The 15999-nt window shown below is 41.1% G+C and overlaps 1 protein-coding gene across 2 annotated transcripts in view; it reads right to left on the bottom strand.

Annotated features, from left to right (window-relative positions):
- HERC1 (HECT and RLD domain containing E3 ubiquitin protein ligase family member 1) overlaps window positions 1–15999 on the bottom strand; it is a 112778-nt gene that overhangs the window by 26763 nt on the left and 70016 nt on the right. For both annotated transcript variants that reach the window (XM_032700294.1, XM_032700293.1), the window contains 16 exons: window positions 14961–15116; window positions 14636–14742; window positions 14288–14398; window positions 14030–14206; window positions 12848–13087; window positions 12576–12659; window positions 11595–12115; window positions 9250–10025; window positions 8273–8471; window positions 7190–7350; window positions 5595–5711; window positions 5182–5413; window positions 3877–4001; window positions 3406–3626; window positions 1213–1481; window positions 733–785 (listed from right to left, as the gene is read on the bottom strand). In XM_032700294.1, coding sequence (XP_032556185.1) covers window positions 733–785; window positions 1213–1481; window positions 3406–3626; window positions 3877–4001; window positions 5182–5413; window positions 5595–5711; window positions 7190–7350; window positions 8273–8471; window positions 9250–10025; window positions 11595–12115; window positions 12576–12659; window positions 12848–13087; window positions 14030–14206; window positions 14288–14398; window positions 14636–14742; window positions 14961–15116 — 3549 coding nt within the window. The remainder of the gene's footprint in view (window positions 1–732; window positions 786–1212; window positions 1482–3405; window positions 3627–3876; window positions 4002–5181; window positions 5414–5594; window positions 5712–7189; window positions 7351–8272; window positions 8472–9249; window positions 10026–11594; window positions 12116–12575; window positions 12660–12847; window positions 13088–14029; window positions 14207–14287; window positions 14399–14635; window positions 14743–14960; window positions 15117–15999) is intronic.

Here is a 15999-nt window from a genome sequence, read left to right as displayed (position 1 = left end):
CAGGTTTTTGCTTTTCCTTCCCAGGGGGAAAAGAAAAAAAAAGAAAAAAAGGGAAAAAAAACCAAAAAAGAAGCATTATAATTGCAACTCACTGTATTCCATCCACTTCCCAACCATTTACAAAAGAAGTTAACTTATATTTTCTGGTCTCCCCTGTTCTGTCTCACTCCACACACGGTAGAATCCAAACACCTTTAATCTATTGGCAGATGGACTTGCCCAAATACACAAATGTGGTAAATCACACAATTGCCATCATGCAGCTACAGAAAGGACCAGAATCAAAGAACCATCGGGGAAAGCTTTTCTACAGACACTAGAAATAATCTGTTTAAAGTGAAAGCCTCTCCCAGGACAAAGGCAGAAAAATTAAGAACAAGCCTGATGGCAGACCTTTGGACTTACACTAATTTCTCCCACAAAGGCAGCTGAAGGAAAGTATTTGAACATAAGGGTTTGCATGTGCAGTTCTAGACACCTTCCCACAACACCTTATCACCCCAAGTCAGGTATTTGCCATTTCAGCTGCTTAGATGAAAGATGGGAGGGGAGGAGGGGAGAAAAAAAATCACTGGGTTTTTTTCTGATTTGAACTAAAAAAAACACCTCCAAAACTAAAATACTACATCTAATTGGGAGATCTAAAAATATACCTTTGTGTACAGTTTCAGGTTCATTTGCATGGAAGTACTTTTATGAAAAAATAAATCACTGTGCAACTTAAAAACTTACCTTCATAGACACTGTCTTGTTTACCTATCAAATCAGGAGCCTGGCCTTTGTACCTGTAGGAAAAAATAACAAAGAAAATTACTGAATGGCTCTAATATCTTGCAAATATGCATAACAATTTTAAACTTGGGTCCCTATTAAACCTAACCTTACTGTTACATCTACATATATTTATGAATGATTCTGGAAATGGCTAGTAAGGGAGAAATAGATAAGAGAGCCTAAAAGTATATGTGGGTGGAGGAGGGAAGAATTTTGCAGTACTAATGTGAGAAGAGCCCATAAAAAATACTGGAATTATCAGACAAAATTGATAACAAGTTTCCAAAAGTTTCCCAAGAAATTATTCCCTGGTTTTCACTTAAAACCCAGAAATATCTAGTTCACCATCTTTTCTAAACACGCATTTGCTGAACACAGCGCGAGATTTTAAGGCTCAGGAAATCCTGCTGGGAATTTCACTGCCCTCCATTTCTGTACCTTTCGGAAGTTGACGTTTTGGATTTGCTCTTCAGGGCCAAGTACTTCTCTCTGCAGATGCCACACAACAAGTAGTAGGGATTGCCACTGCCACACTCGCCCCCGAACCAGCCGTCCACGTAGGAGCCGTTGCTGCGATAGCCCTGCCGGTTGGCGCTGCGCCCGCAGCCAGGGTGGTTCCTCTTCATGTGCTGGTTGAAGCTCACCACGCTGGACTCACACAGCTCACAAACCACCACTTCTTCTCTGTCTTCAGACTCACAGACGTGCTGCACAGGAAGATTTGCACACGTTATTTGCACGGAGTAAGTACCTGTGTGTTAGATGTAAACCATGCCGGTGATCTTAGGTGGGTGTTCCGGCACGTTTCTGTGACACACAGAGTGATATTTATGTGCTCAACTTGCACAAAGCAAAGCAGCATCACAGAATGGCTGATACTGGATGGGACCTCTGGAGATCACAGAATCATAGAATCAGCTGGGCTGGAAGGGACCCCTGAGATCATCAAGTCCAACCCTGCCATGGTTACTAGACCATGGCACTGATGCCACATCCAGTCTCATCTTAAAAACCTCCAGGGATGGAGAATCCACCACTTCCCTGGGCAGCCCATTCCAATGCCTGATTACCCTTTCTGTAGAGAATTTCTTCCTAATATCCAACCTAAACCTCCCCTGGCACAGCTTAAGACTGTGCCCTCTTGTCTTGCTGACAGTTGCCTGGGAGAAGAGAACAACCCCCACCTGGCTACAACCTCCTGGCAGGAAGTTGTAGAGAGATCATCTCATCCAACTCCCCCTGCTCAAGCAGGGCCACCTACAGCCCAGGACCTTGTCCACATGGCTTTTCCATATCTCCAGGGATGGAGACACCACAACCCGGGCCAGTTCTTGGACAGTCTCACTGTGAGGAAGTGTTTCCTTATTCTCAGAGGGAACCTCCTGTGCTTCAGTTTGTGCCACTGGCTCTGCTTCTGTCACTGAAAAGAGCCTGGCTTTACACACTCCCTGCAGGTATTTAGACACATTAGTAAGATGATCTCCTGAGTCATCTCTGCCCCAGGCTGAACAGTCCCAGCTCCCTCAGCCTTTCCTCACAGGAAAGATACTCCAGTCCCTAAATCTTCCTATCTACCTTTCATTGGACATAATGAAAAGAAGACCATCTCACAATAGGAAAAACATTTGGAAGTAAAGTTTCAGAGGAGACAGTTTCTTATTTGATTTCAGATTGATTCAAAATTCTTGTCACATATAACTTCACATACAACCCTGTTCATACTCAACACTGTCTTTATGTGGTTCTCCTCAGAACTTGTCTGAAACTAAATCTAACAGAGAAAAGGAACCCTTTGTTGTTTCAGACAATCAGATTTTACATTTACCGAGCAACAACAACCAGTATTTGTGTCAGCAAATTTCAAAGTTTTACCTCAATATGAAGTTCATTTTGCTATAACTACATTTCTGTCCTAAGACAGTAATTTCATTGAGGTGTCTCAGTGAAACAAGTGCTCTGAAAAATTTAATATGCACACTGAAACCTGCTTCCATATTGAAGTCAGGTAACATCATAATTAGGAGACGAAAGCTTAGTCTTATGGGTTGATTGTCTAATTTGACACGGATAATCCAAAGATTACCAAACTGCTGTTATTACATTTCTCTTCCACCTCAAGAGTTTTTTACTGCTCTACACAACAATTCAGTGAGGACTATCACCACATCCTTCCCAGAGAATGAAATACATAACACGATTAAATTAAGAAAAACTGATTTAAGTGTGAATGATGTTGCTACAGATCAGATACTATTAGTAGTAGCAGCAGAAGAGGCATTTAGAACTGTGTTATCTCACACAGCTAAGCCATCTGGAAACACCTACTTGATTTCTAATTGATATCATCAGAACAACTATACATACATCACAATGTATGCTAGTTGTGTTCTCATTTTTAAGGGGAGAGAGAAGAAAAACTACACAGGTGGGGAAGTGCCGAGCAAGAAACACAAGAAAACACTAGTCTTAATCTAGAAATGAAGCTACAGAATACAAAAAGATTTTAAGCACTGCTGGCATTTAGACATATCTTCAAACAGGATATAAGCTATCACATGTTACTTCAAATTCACAAATACGAGCATGCAAAAAGCAGTAAGTTAAAGCAGCCCCCGCTGCAGTCACACACACCCAGGTAGGCCAGTCCAATACCTCTGGGATCCACATTCCCAGAATATCATTATCACTAGCCAGGTCTTGCCCAAACATCGCTTCCATCGCTTCATCATCAAGGTCAATCTCCAGCTCCTCATCCAAGTTGAAGTCATACAGTGCCCCTGGATCCTGCTGCAGTGATATCCCTTCCCGGCGGCTCTGGTTCCTGTGGGCCTGCACAGAGCGGTACAATCCCGCTCAAGGGAGAAAAAAAGAGAGAAACAGGAAAGCAGAACTTTTATTTTACATATAAGAGAGATAGCTCTACTTTCAACTCTCTTTTAACTCTTCTGCTAACCATAATCTACCTATTACCACATGAAACACTTAAATATACACTGATACACATGTGAGAAGGAGTTTTCTAGACTTCATGCTAAGTGCCAATCCCCCTCCTGTTCCCTCCCTGGTTAAGCCAAGCCCTGGTGTGTCTCTGAGGGCACTTACCAGCCCGTGCCAGCAGTGTCCGGGCAGCCAGGTCGAATTTGTGCCTCCGTGTCACAGCCGAGCGACTTCTGGAGGGAGGGCCACTGGCAGAAGCTGCATTATCCATGGGATCCATATTATCAGGGCTACAAGAATTTGGAATTTACAGGTAAGTCAAACCAAGTTTTAAACAACCACATACCGTAAGTAAGGAAAAATACCAAAGCCATATTTAGGAGCATTTTTTCCGTTCTTTCATGGAAGGAAAAAAAGAGGAATTTTGAGCTCAAGAATTTTCAGTCCCACTGAGCACATATTTACTGTGGGTTTGACTGTGACATTTACCTCAAACAAATCAGGTGCAGCAATGTCAATACCTATCTGACGCCTTCCATAGTGCCTGAGCACTGCAGAAATTTTGGGAGAGCATTCATCTCTATGTTAACTACAGCTTGAACCAGGGTTTTTCTCGTTTTTGAAACATCTCTGTTGCTGCTCGCTGAGTCAATCCCCTTTTTGCCCCACATCTTTTGCAAAACACAAATTTAAGTTACTTAGTAACACCTGTTGCTTCTTTTATTTCTCCCAACTGAAATCTGTGAGTTCTCCATGAACTGACAGTTGATCTGGGACAAAGTAACAGAGGAAACCTAAAAAGACTTATCTCGGTAGGACCGAGGAATGTGAACAAGTGTTCTCAAAATGTATCTTGTAACAGTCATCCTCTCTATTAACAGAAATGCTGGTATGGTTCCTGAAAGGGGTCACTTAAAAATGTAACCACTACTTCCAGGATTTAAAGAAACCCAACAAAACAGCAACGAGAAAGAGCCCACCAAAACCCCCCAAAAGAACTACCTTCTTCTTTAAGAGATAGTTTAAGGTTGTGAAGGTGACTGGAAAGTAAACTTCAATTCAGCTTCATCTGCTCTGGACAAACCAAGAATTAATTTAATAAGAAATACGTATAAAAATTCCAGTTCATGTACAAACTGCAGGGAAAGAAGTACACCAACAAAATTTTGCTTTCTTACTCCATCTTTTAGTTAAAATGCCATTATAAGCCCTCATTTTTTTCATTCTTCCTTTCTCTCTTTTTTTTTTTTGAAGGAAACATGTTTAGTTACATTCTTGCTCAGTTCTGCACACACACAGTACTGGAACACGAATTCACCATGTGCACCTAATTTAATTGCACCTTTGCTCCTACTCGTGCTGTAACAAAATTCCAAAGCAGCACCACAGTAACACTGTCAGCAGCACTGAACTTGTGAGATGCCCAGTTTCAGGAACATCACAAGCAACGACAGAAAAATGACATGTTACCTCTCACTAAAGCCTTCCTCCATTTCAGTGGCATCAGCAGAAGGGATGTCACCTGGAGACTGCAAATAACAATGATCACCAGACTTCCCACCACTGCCAGAGACAATTGTCCCGTGCCGTGACTCCGCAGTCCCGTCGGACTGGGGCTCCTCATCCTCTTCGTTGCCAGGGTGTTCTATCATCCACATGGCCAGGACTGTGATATTCTGGGCATCTGCTTCTCCTCTGGCACCTGAAAACATGGGAACCGCACTTCAGACCTGTATTTTATCACTGATGGTTATTAAAAAAAAACACAATCATTTTTCCCCATAAATGGTTACAGAACTTAAAAATTAAGTATTCTATTGGAAAAAAGTGCTCCATGTGTTTTCGGTTTTTCAGTTTGAACTGATCCTATAGCTGTAGATTACCTGTAGCTTCCATAGCTTTGGCAATTTGCCTGAGGGAGAACCCCATTTCCAGCAATGGCACAGCGATGGCAGGAGGAGGAGGGGATGTGGAGAGTCGGCTGCTTGGATCAGACAAAGCTTAAAAGAGAGAAAATGTTACATGTAAAGTGCATAAATCTTTCTTCAGTGTTACTTTACTAGACCTTACTTTGACACATCAGCTTCACATAAGGGAATAACTGCTCTCAACTTTTCTCTCTATTATTTTTCCACAAACTAAGATACATTCTGTAATGTTATTGATAACAGATTATCTGTGCCTCTGCTCAAGTAGGGTACTGATGACAGTCAAAGAACTATTTCTTTTAAGACATTTCTATTATTTTCATTTAAAACTGTATCAGATTATCTATTTGATCTGTATTTAGCTAGCCTAGATAAATTATCCTCGTCCAAATCATCAGGATTCCCAAATGTGATGAGATCACACCAATACACATTCCTCATAAGGGGCAGAAAGAGACCTCAACTAAGCTGGTAATGCACCTGAAAAATCTCTTTGCAGATGGTGGCTACATTTCTGTGCAGACAGTCTTTGGAGGGACTCTAGAAAGGTCAGTTACTTCCCCAAAACCACAGTTAATCATTATCATTTGCCATAACAGTGAAGTCTGATGAGTGAAGGCAACAAAGTACTAACAGACACTGTTGTAAAGACTGTATCGTGACTAGAAGCAAGTCATCTCATAATTAAAAAAAGAAAAAAAAGGGGACATGAAATGGAGTAGAGCAGTTGCTATGCAACAAATGAAACTGCTAAAAAACCCAACTAATAGCTTGGATGTAAGAGCAGGAATAAAAAGCTTCTCATTCGAGAATTTTAAAGCACAGACTTTGTTTCTCAGCATGAATATGAAATCTGGAGAACATACTTCACCTTGGACTCTTTTGCTCATTTAATATAAAACACATACATATGTATTTTCTTTTTAGTGTTATCTCCTCTGCACCACAACACTCATTGGTGCTCTTCAGAAGCTCAAGACTCTCACTCAACAATTTGCTCAGTCTCCATTTATTCCACGTTTCTGTTTCTGCTTTGAAGCCTCCCATTCCCTTCACAAGATTCAGACAGGAGTATGAGGACCCCATGAAGACTGGACAGCCCTTTCTATGTCATTAATTAGAATTAATTGCAATGAGCTATACTGGTGCATGTATCATAAATACACCAATTCTTGTTTTCTACACAGTATGTGATCTAACAAAAGTTAGAAAATTAGTGCATGTAACAGTGGCACACAACCAAGGAAGCAGGCCCAAATCAGACTGACATTTTGAAGCAATTACCAACAATACTGCATTCTGGTTTTACACATGCAGTTTGTAATCCAATCCACAGCTCCTAAAAACTCTTTTCATTTACTTGATAAAGTCTACAGCTAGACAGTCTACATTTTTTCGTGCTAAGAGAGTCACCAAAAGGTTTTCAACAATGCTTTGAATGTTAGGTTGCCTTAAAAAGAAACTGGGTTGGTTTTCAATCTTTGCAATCCTGTCACTGAGCTCCTGGGAATTTACTGACTTGTCCACACCTCCATCTACACTGAGTTTACCTGTACGATTGGCAGGCCTGGCAGACTGGGAATCAGGGGAAGTCAGACTTTGCCTCCTTCCAACCTCATCTGAAGGAGATGTTGGTAAAGAAGATATTGGAGGAGTCTGAGCACGTCGTGCTGGAAGCACAGTTGTAGTCGGGTAACTGGAGAACATTTGCCTTGAAAATAAAACAATACACATTTATGTCAAAAAGAGCTATGCTGGAAAAGGTCTGACACAAGAAATGCATCAAGTTGGAGTGCACTTGGCAAATCCTACCTTACAGCAGTTGTGTTTTGTAAGGGTAAAGCACAACACATACATGGAGACAAGCCCAGAAACCCTGTCAGAACAGTTCATTCCTACCAATTTACCTGCAACAATAAATTCTAAGTATGCACCTAAAAATCCCCTCCCAGACCAAGGGCTGTCCTTGGAGATAAAAGATAAGCAAACACTTTTCCCATTTCCCCAGTCTATTCAGAACTCAGGCAGAGTAATAGATCAGCTGAATATTTTATTTTCACTGTCCTGGTACAAAGACATTGTTCTGGTTTTTATCAAATTATATCTGCAAAACCTCTAAGAATTAATAAACTTAGAACAGGACTCTATGCAATGTAAAGCAGATTTTGTTCTACATCACAAATAGCCTCTGCAGATTAACCAGGTTTATCTTCCATTGCAGTAAGTGAGGTAAGATGAACCAATGCCTTAGCTTACAGGATGCTACCTACCAACTAAAATCTACTCTGGTTTGAGAATCAACAAACATTTGTTAACAATACAGAATTTAAGAGATCTATGATTTAAACTGTACCAAATAAATGTGAGAACTGAAGGACAACTTAAGGAAGGTATTTTCTCCTTCTTGAAGAACTCAGATACTACATATACATACAGTGCAGAGTAAAAGCTTAACAGCTTTTTATTTCTAGTAACACAAAGCCTGCAAAGCAAAGTAACAAATTAAACTCTGCAGAGGCAGTTCTTGACAGTAAATACAAACATTAGCATTATCTAAACACATATATTGTATATAAACCACACAATTGGTTCCCTACACCCACAAAATCATACATGTTGATAGGGTATTTTACCTAAGAAGACTGAGAGGCATAACCCCAGGTGATTCTGAAGCTGGAACTGTTTCTGTATCAGTCACTGGAGTAGTAGCAGTGGTTGTATCCTCCAGGGAGCTGCTCATGAAAGATGTTGTGCTGGAAGCAGAAGGGCTGGTTGTAACTGGAGTCTGGGCTTGCTGAGACTGATCACCTTCTTCTACTTGTTGCTCCACTTCTGCAACAGAAAAAAGGACGTTACAGCAACATTAATATAATGGTGTAGAGCAAAACAGTAGTCAGGGCTAAACTTCCAACTTTCAAAAATAACTCTGATTATTCAAAATTCTCCCCAGAGAAGGGGGTGTGCAGAAATGCACCCCATACAAGTACTTCTGCTGCCAGTAACTCACGGACTGATGGAAAAATCAGCCATTGAGCTCTTGCTGTTTTGACACCAACACAAGGTAAACAGCAAACAAGACATTTACTTCCACCAGATCTTATGATATTTAGATTCATGGTTGTAACAGCCAGGATTATTCTCAAAATAGGCAAAAGGGAAGAGGTCTTAGGCATGGAAACAGAGTTGATTAACTATAAAGCTATCTTTATCTCAGTTGTCCTTAAAAATGAGTAACATTTTTAAGAGGGTTTTTTTGTTGGTTTGGAAGGAGTGCAAATCCTTCTGACAAGTATATACAGAACTGCTCATTTTAAGTAAGTATTAAAGACAAATTAGAAACTCCTATATTTCTGATTGACTGATATACATTCACTATTTATTTTAATAAGGAATTTGAGAAAAGGAAAAAAAGTCAGTATTATGTTTATAAAACAGTTAAACTGCTTTGCAAAATTTCTCTGTCCAATTAAGACTCCTCCAAAGCATAACCACTACAAAATTACAAGATTATGTTATTTGTATTATCATTGTTACTAATAATTATAATATAAATTAAAAAAAAAAATAAAAATCAATGTAGCCCTATACTTCCTTGATTTTGAAAATGTACCTGGTTTAAGTCTGCCACCAAACTGGTCCTCCAGCAGCCCATGAACCACTAACTTGTAGATCATGGCTTGTGCCCGTTCCAGGTCTGCCAGTCCCAGGGCTCTCTTGATGGGCGACCGCATGACTGCCCGTTTGACCATGTGCCTCATGAGGAACTGCAAGGCAGCCCTCATCTCCACATCCTCATGGACCACTGGGGAACTGGCACAGTCCGAGTTGTGCCCGTTTTCTGCCAGCACTTTTGGTATCAGCAGCAGCTCAGCGTACTTACTACAGCTCAGGAGAACACTAAGGGACTTCATGGCCCCCAGGTAAAGGTAGGACAGCTGCACGGCCCTGATTTCTGACTGCACTACGTCGTGACTTCTTGGACTGTGCTCGTGATTCTTTTTTCTTCCTTCACCAGGTTGGTGTTGGGATTCCATACCTAGTGTTGAAGGTTCTAAAGAAAAGGAAACAATTTCATTTTCTGACTTAGAGCTTGTAGCACCATGTCCTTTGCTCTCGTCAGCGCTTGGTCCTAATCGTGTGTCTGATCCAGCATCACCCTCTGCCTTCTGGTCTGTTTCTCCTTTATCTTCAGATTCATGCCTGTGTTTTTTCTCGTGTCTCTTGGTGCTTTGCTTTCCCATGTCTTCATGAATGCCAGTCAGATAGGTAAGGTCCAGCAACACAGTAGCTGTCAGCCCACGGAATCTTGCAACATCAAAAGGCAGTGGTTCACAGGGCTCCAGATTATACAGTGGGGTATCACTAGGCGACCAAAAAGTTGGGAAGCTTTAATAAAGATCAGAATGACACAGGAAAAAGCAAGTGAGGGAGAGACAGGAGGAAAGTACAGGAAATAATGTAGGCAAAGTAAGATGTAAAATATATCTGATAAAATAAACCGATTCTAAAAATCAAATGCAAACAGGGGAAAATGAGGTTATGACCAGAAAACAGGGAGATATGGTTTCAAAGCAAAGGCAACAAAGCATACACAAGTTTTCAACAAGCACTGAAACCCAGAAGTCCCACAGAAGCTCTCAATTCTGTGCTGACACAGGCTTTGGCTAGATTATTTAGAGGTACGTAACAGGTTTCTACTAAGAAAAACTACCTTAAGTCAAATTTTATCATCATACCTGAGCTGAATCTGTGCACAGATACAAAAGCTTATAAAAGAAAAAATTTTCACATGAAGGAAAAGCTTTGATGGACCTCATGTTCCTGTTCAAGTATTCATCACCACACTACTGATAGCTTATGATAATTCTGTCTCTGGTATGTCAGGACAGATTACCTGGTGAGGACAGTGATTTTAAAAACACAGATGAGAAAACCCAATAGACACAGAGGTCTATCTGTCATCTACATTCACTGGTATCTTCTGGTGATATTTAGGACTGTTACACTCGACTAATTTTCACTTGAAGCAGGACAAAAATTCACCAGTCCATATTTCCATACATCTTGTATTTTCCACATATCCAGCAGATAAATGACTTTTATTATCCCAAAATGTTTTCCCATCTCACAATATAAACTTCTAGCTAAAAATGAAAGCAAGCTTTAGCCTGGTTTTAATGAAGAAGGTACACTCTGAACTTAATACCTTACATCAAGTTCAAGTGCTGTACCACTTCACTCAAAAAATGGTTCAAGTTATTTTAAGGGTACACTTACTTTAAGGCTATACTGTCACATGGGTGTATTTGAAAGAATTTATATCTGGAACTAAATGAATTGCACTTCAGTATATTTAGTTAAAGTGACAACAGCCTTTGCAAAGACAAAACAGACACAACACTGCAACAGCTCTAGGAGGCAAACTGACCTGAGCTATTTCAAAATGTAATTTTTATTTTTACCGGTAGTAAAAAAAAAAATAAAATAATTAGTGCTCAATTTCTCCACAAGACTGTGGTTCAGCTACAGGCAGAAGTAATTTAAGAAATTAAATGAATCAAATCTTTCCACACAAAACACAGGCAAGTCCTGTGAGAGCACCAGAGAGCTCAGAGAAGCCACTGGCTTCGTTTCGGAGTTTCCTTCCAGGTGCCTTCCCTTTGAAGGCAAGATAGGTGGAAAAGGGGGTATCTCCCTCCAGCCTCCTCCCTGGTCCTCACCATCCTCAGCAGAACAGCAGCTCCAGACTGCTCACCCCTAACACAGGGGCACTCCCTGGGCTCTCTAAGGCAGGTCAGACCCTGAACGAACCCCACTCTGAGGCAGCACTAACTTCAATACCGCCCAAGTCTAAACTTACACTAATTGCTCAGCACGACTCTAACGCAACACGTAGGGTTACTTCTGAAGGTTTCCAAGCACCACTAGGCTGAAAAGCGCAGGAAATGCACATACCTGATGGTGATCTCTGCTTCATCCCACTGCACCTTGGCAGAGGTGCTGCCTTCCTTGACCACCCCGAGCAGGGTGGCGTGCCGGCCGGTTTGCTTGTGCACGCAGCGCCCTCCGACCCTGAGCCCAGCATCCACCCCTCCGATGACGGCCAGCACGGGCCACACCTCCGCACACAGCATCTTCAGCTGCAGCTCCGACAGCTCGGCCAGGCCGTGCCGCCCATGCTTGCCTTTCTCCTCCTCCTTGTTCTCCTTCTCCTCTCTCACCTCGCTCTCTTCCCGGCTTTGAACCGAGCGGCTTTTCTTGAGCTTTTGCCCTGCTTCTTTAAGGCAGGTTTTGATTTTGTTCAGCCTTTCCATCATCTTTTTGTTGATGCAGTGTGTCCAGCGGTCTGTGCGGTGCAGGATACGGATCAGCTGGATGGTGGCCTCTGCCAGCACTGCAGCCACGGGACTGCAGATGGGGTCCCCAGGCAGCAGGTCTCTGGGTGTCCCTCGCATCTGCATGTCACAGATTTTCACCTACGCGTCGGAAGGAACGGTGTCAAAGTTGTCTTCTCAACATACCTGAATAAGCTCTTTTTATAAATACAGGAGTCTCCTGAATAGAAATAATTACTAGCATTGCCTCTTTTTGCTTTCCTAATCCACCTGAACGCTGATCAAAACCTCCAGCCCTTCAAACTCAAGGATGCTGAAATTACAACTGTTGATGGTTTCTCACAAAAGACTATCTAGAAATCCTGACAGTACATTCTGCCTGGTTTCTGGGGAACTGAATTTTTCATGTAGAACATTAAGTCTGTAAATGAATTCTAAATAATAAAATACATTTTGAATTTACAATAGATTACAATAGTTATTGTATTATCAACACGGTTTTGGACAGAAATCCAAAACAGCACCACACAAGCTGCTATGATGAATACTGACTTATCCCAGCCAAAATCAGCACATTCACACAGATGAACATTTAAGTTACCTTCTCTCCTGGATTACTGCTGTAGAACATAACACAAGGGTATAACTCAGCTGCATCCACATCTTCAAAAGCTAGTTTGGGCTCCTAGTGAAAAAACCAAAACAAAAACCCCTCCAGCTCAGAACATCTTAACGAGCAAAAATATGAAACATGAAAAAGTTGTGTCTGTATTATAAAGGTTTTAAGTACACAAACTATCACGAGTTTTAACCACCATGTCTATCCATGTCATATTACTGATGCAATTAAAAAAAACAATTGATGTTAAATACCTCTCCATTTTTCCCAAAGGAAATGGTTCTTGCTTCCATATCCAACACACACGTGATGAAATCTCCTTGGGTGAAGCTGGACAGGGTCAAAGTCTGCTCTCCATTGTGGTAGAGGTTGCCACTGTAGGCTCTGTAGAGCCACATATCCGAGGTGGTGCGATGGTTAAAATCATGGACCGGCCAGCGGGAAACCCCCACACATGTGCCCTCATTGCCTCGATTCTCCTTCACAATGTAGAACTGGCAGGCAAAACAAACAGGGAAAAAAACACAAAAATATGCACTTGAACACATTGAAGCAACAAAAGTTTTCCTTGCTCATCAGTATGTATACTTCTGTTTCTCTCAGAAGCTTTTAATAATAAAAAATTATAAGTTTATAAGGTGAAATCATGCTCCAGCTCTAAAATGACATCTTGGGTATAAGGTCAGTCACTGACAAGTCATTTAAGCTTAATGTACTAGTAATGAAGAAAACTATATGTAAATACACAAAGAAGTTGGGGGGGGCGTTTCTGGACTCAAAACACACACACAACTTGGGCTACAAGTGCTAAAATAATATTACAGAAAGAAACAAGTTTTTCATCTCATGTTCACAGATTCAAGTGGGAAAAAAAAGTACAAGTGTTATGCTCAAATGTGATACTAACAAGGATCACAACTGTGTATGTATCTGTATTCCTAAAAAATTAAAATCACTCCAGATGGTGTATTAAAACACTGTTCTTGCCAGTCAGGCTGATGTGTCTTTTTGCAAGAAAACAATGTTTCGTGAAGTGTTTTTCTACAGAAAAAAAAATTCAAAATATACATATTTCATCAGGTAACTTTTGCAAAACCAGGCATATTCATGCTGACTGTGGATCTTAGGGACAAATATCATCACCCTCTACAAACACAGAACACATACTGACACTCTCCAACCTGTGTACTGAAATACCCAAATAGCAGCACTCAAAAGCAGCCACAAACTCTTCCCTTTGGACTGAAAAATCATAAAATCATAGAACGATTTAGATTGGAGAAGATCCTTAAGATCAGAGTCCAGCTATAAACATAACACTGCCATTTACTCAAGGGTGTTGTCATAAGGGAAAAAAACACCTGCTGTTAACAAATCATAGCATATTTCCAAATCCAAGTGAGAGAAGTTAAGAAAGGCACTTTTGTGCAACCTACCTTCCACTGGTAACACCCAGAAGTGACTCCAGTGGATGCTAAACCATATCCTTTGCCTCCACTTCCATGAGTCAGAATCTGCCCATTCTCCACTATGCAGCACTGAGCTTTCTCAGGATCAAAGGACACCTCCTGTATAGGAAGATTCTCATCCTCATCTTCAGATTCTCCTTGCTTCTACCAGGAACAGGACAAAACACTTGTGGTCAATGTGATTCAGGAGCATTCAGTCACGAGACAAAGTACAAGCATCGTTACCTGCAGCTTCATTTCCTGCTCTTTCTCCTTGATTTGGATGGCATGTTTGGCCTGAGCTATTGGAGTCTCCCACATGCAGTCAGACAGAAGTGAGAACAATCTCTCGACAACCTGGTGCATTGGAATAGAATTCAGATCATTTTAACTCCCAGATGAGGACAAAGAGCATTATATTGTTTTACTTTACTTCACAGGTACAAACGTCAAAATATTTAGTGCTCTTGGATTAACAAAAATCTACACTGAGCCTCACTAGACTGGATTTTGAACAAATTTAGGAAACATTCATAAGTTTAATCAGACTTTTAGAAGAAAGAGGTGTAAACGTTTATAACAAAATATAAAGACCTGAGCCATTTGATCATCTTCAACGCCAGATTCACAGGCAGGTAACACAGCTTCCAGCACGTGAAGCGCCAGCAGTCTGGTCCTCAGGTTGCCAACCAAGGGAACTCCTGAAGATGGAACAACAGGTCAATAATCTGGAAGAGTCCTCTGCATCAGGCCTGCACCTGGCTACACCCCACCATTGCCCAAAAGTGTAACTCCTGTGCACACCTACTCCAGTTAGTTCTGATGGTTCACTGTGCACCATGTTCTAACAGGGCTTCATTGTTGGAACTGCCCCACGGAAATGCAAGTAACCACTGAGCACGTTTTGACCAGGTCATACCTGAGCAACACTTCTGAGAAGCAATGTTCAGGAGTACTTCTGTCCACTTTGGAGATGCCATTTTGGACTGAATTGCTTTTGAAGACACAACTCTACGCAGGAAAACAAGGAAGTCTCCCAGGTGCAGTTCTGCTGCGTGTTGCTTTCGCAGGGCAGCTAGGAAGGGAAATGACAGAATTTCAGTACATCTTAATATTACAACTCAACTGGCAGTCCTGTTACTGTTCTGTAGGTAAAAATGCAATGCTCAGTTATTCCATGGTGGTTGGCTGTGAACCTTGGTTGGCTGACAGGTACCCACCAAGCTGTGCTCTCACTTCTGCTCCTCAGCAAGACAGTGACAGAAAATAAGACTAAAAGTTCATGCCTCAAGGCAAAGGAGCAAGACTGCCTTTTTTTTACCCTCATGGGCAAACTAGACTCACTTTGGGGAAGAATAATTTAATTTATTGCCAATGAAAAATAGAGGAGGATAAAACTAAAACATCTTCCATGCAACCACCCCTTCTCCTAAGGCTGAACACTCCCAGCTCTCCTGCCTCCCCACCCAGTAGGGCAGTCAGGCAAAGTGGTTTTGATGCAAAACACTGAACTTCTTCCCACACTGATGGGTATTCCAAGGAAGTTCTAACATGAAAATGTCTCTGGAAAGACCTCATATCCTATTTTGTGATTAATTATCTTATAAATAATGTGATGGCTGATGAATTAACAAGGGAAGACCATTATAAGCACAAACAAAAACATATGTACACCCAAAACCAAGCTACAATTGATAATTCTTCAAACCCATAATTTCCACAGAAAATTAGTGTTCATTAAGGACTGCCAACAATGTGAAGATCTTAGTATTTCAGAAAATCTTTTCTTGCAGATTTTTTCATATCACAGAGTAGTGTCACCCTCTTGCCATTCACTCAAACTGCAAAACTGCTTAAATACAACAATTTCCTGAATAAAGCTGTACTTATTTGTAGTTTGAAATCCAGATAAATTCCTATGACCACATATATGAAAAACACTACCACCAAATCATTGT

This window comes from Chiroxiphia lanceolata, chromosome 12 (genome assembly GCF_009829145.1).
Source record: "Chiroxiphia lanceolata isolate bChiLan1 chromosome 12, bChiLan1.pri, whole genome shotgun sequence".
Lineage (NCBI taxonomy): Eukaryota > Metazoa > Chordata > Aves > Passeriformes > Pipridae > Chiroxiphia > Chiroxiphia lanceolata.
This window is presented reverse-complemented; position numbering and strand designations above follow the sequence as displayed.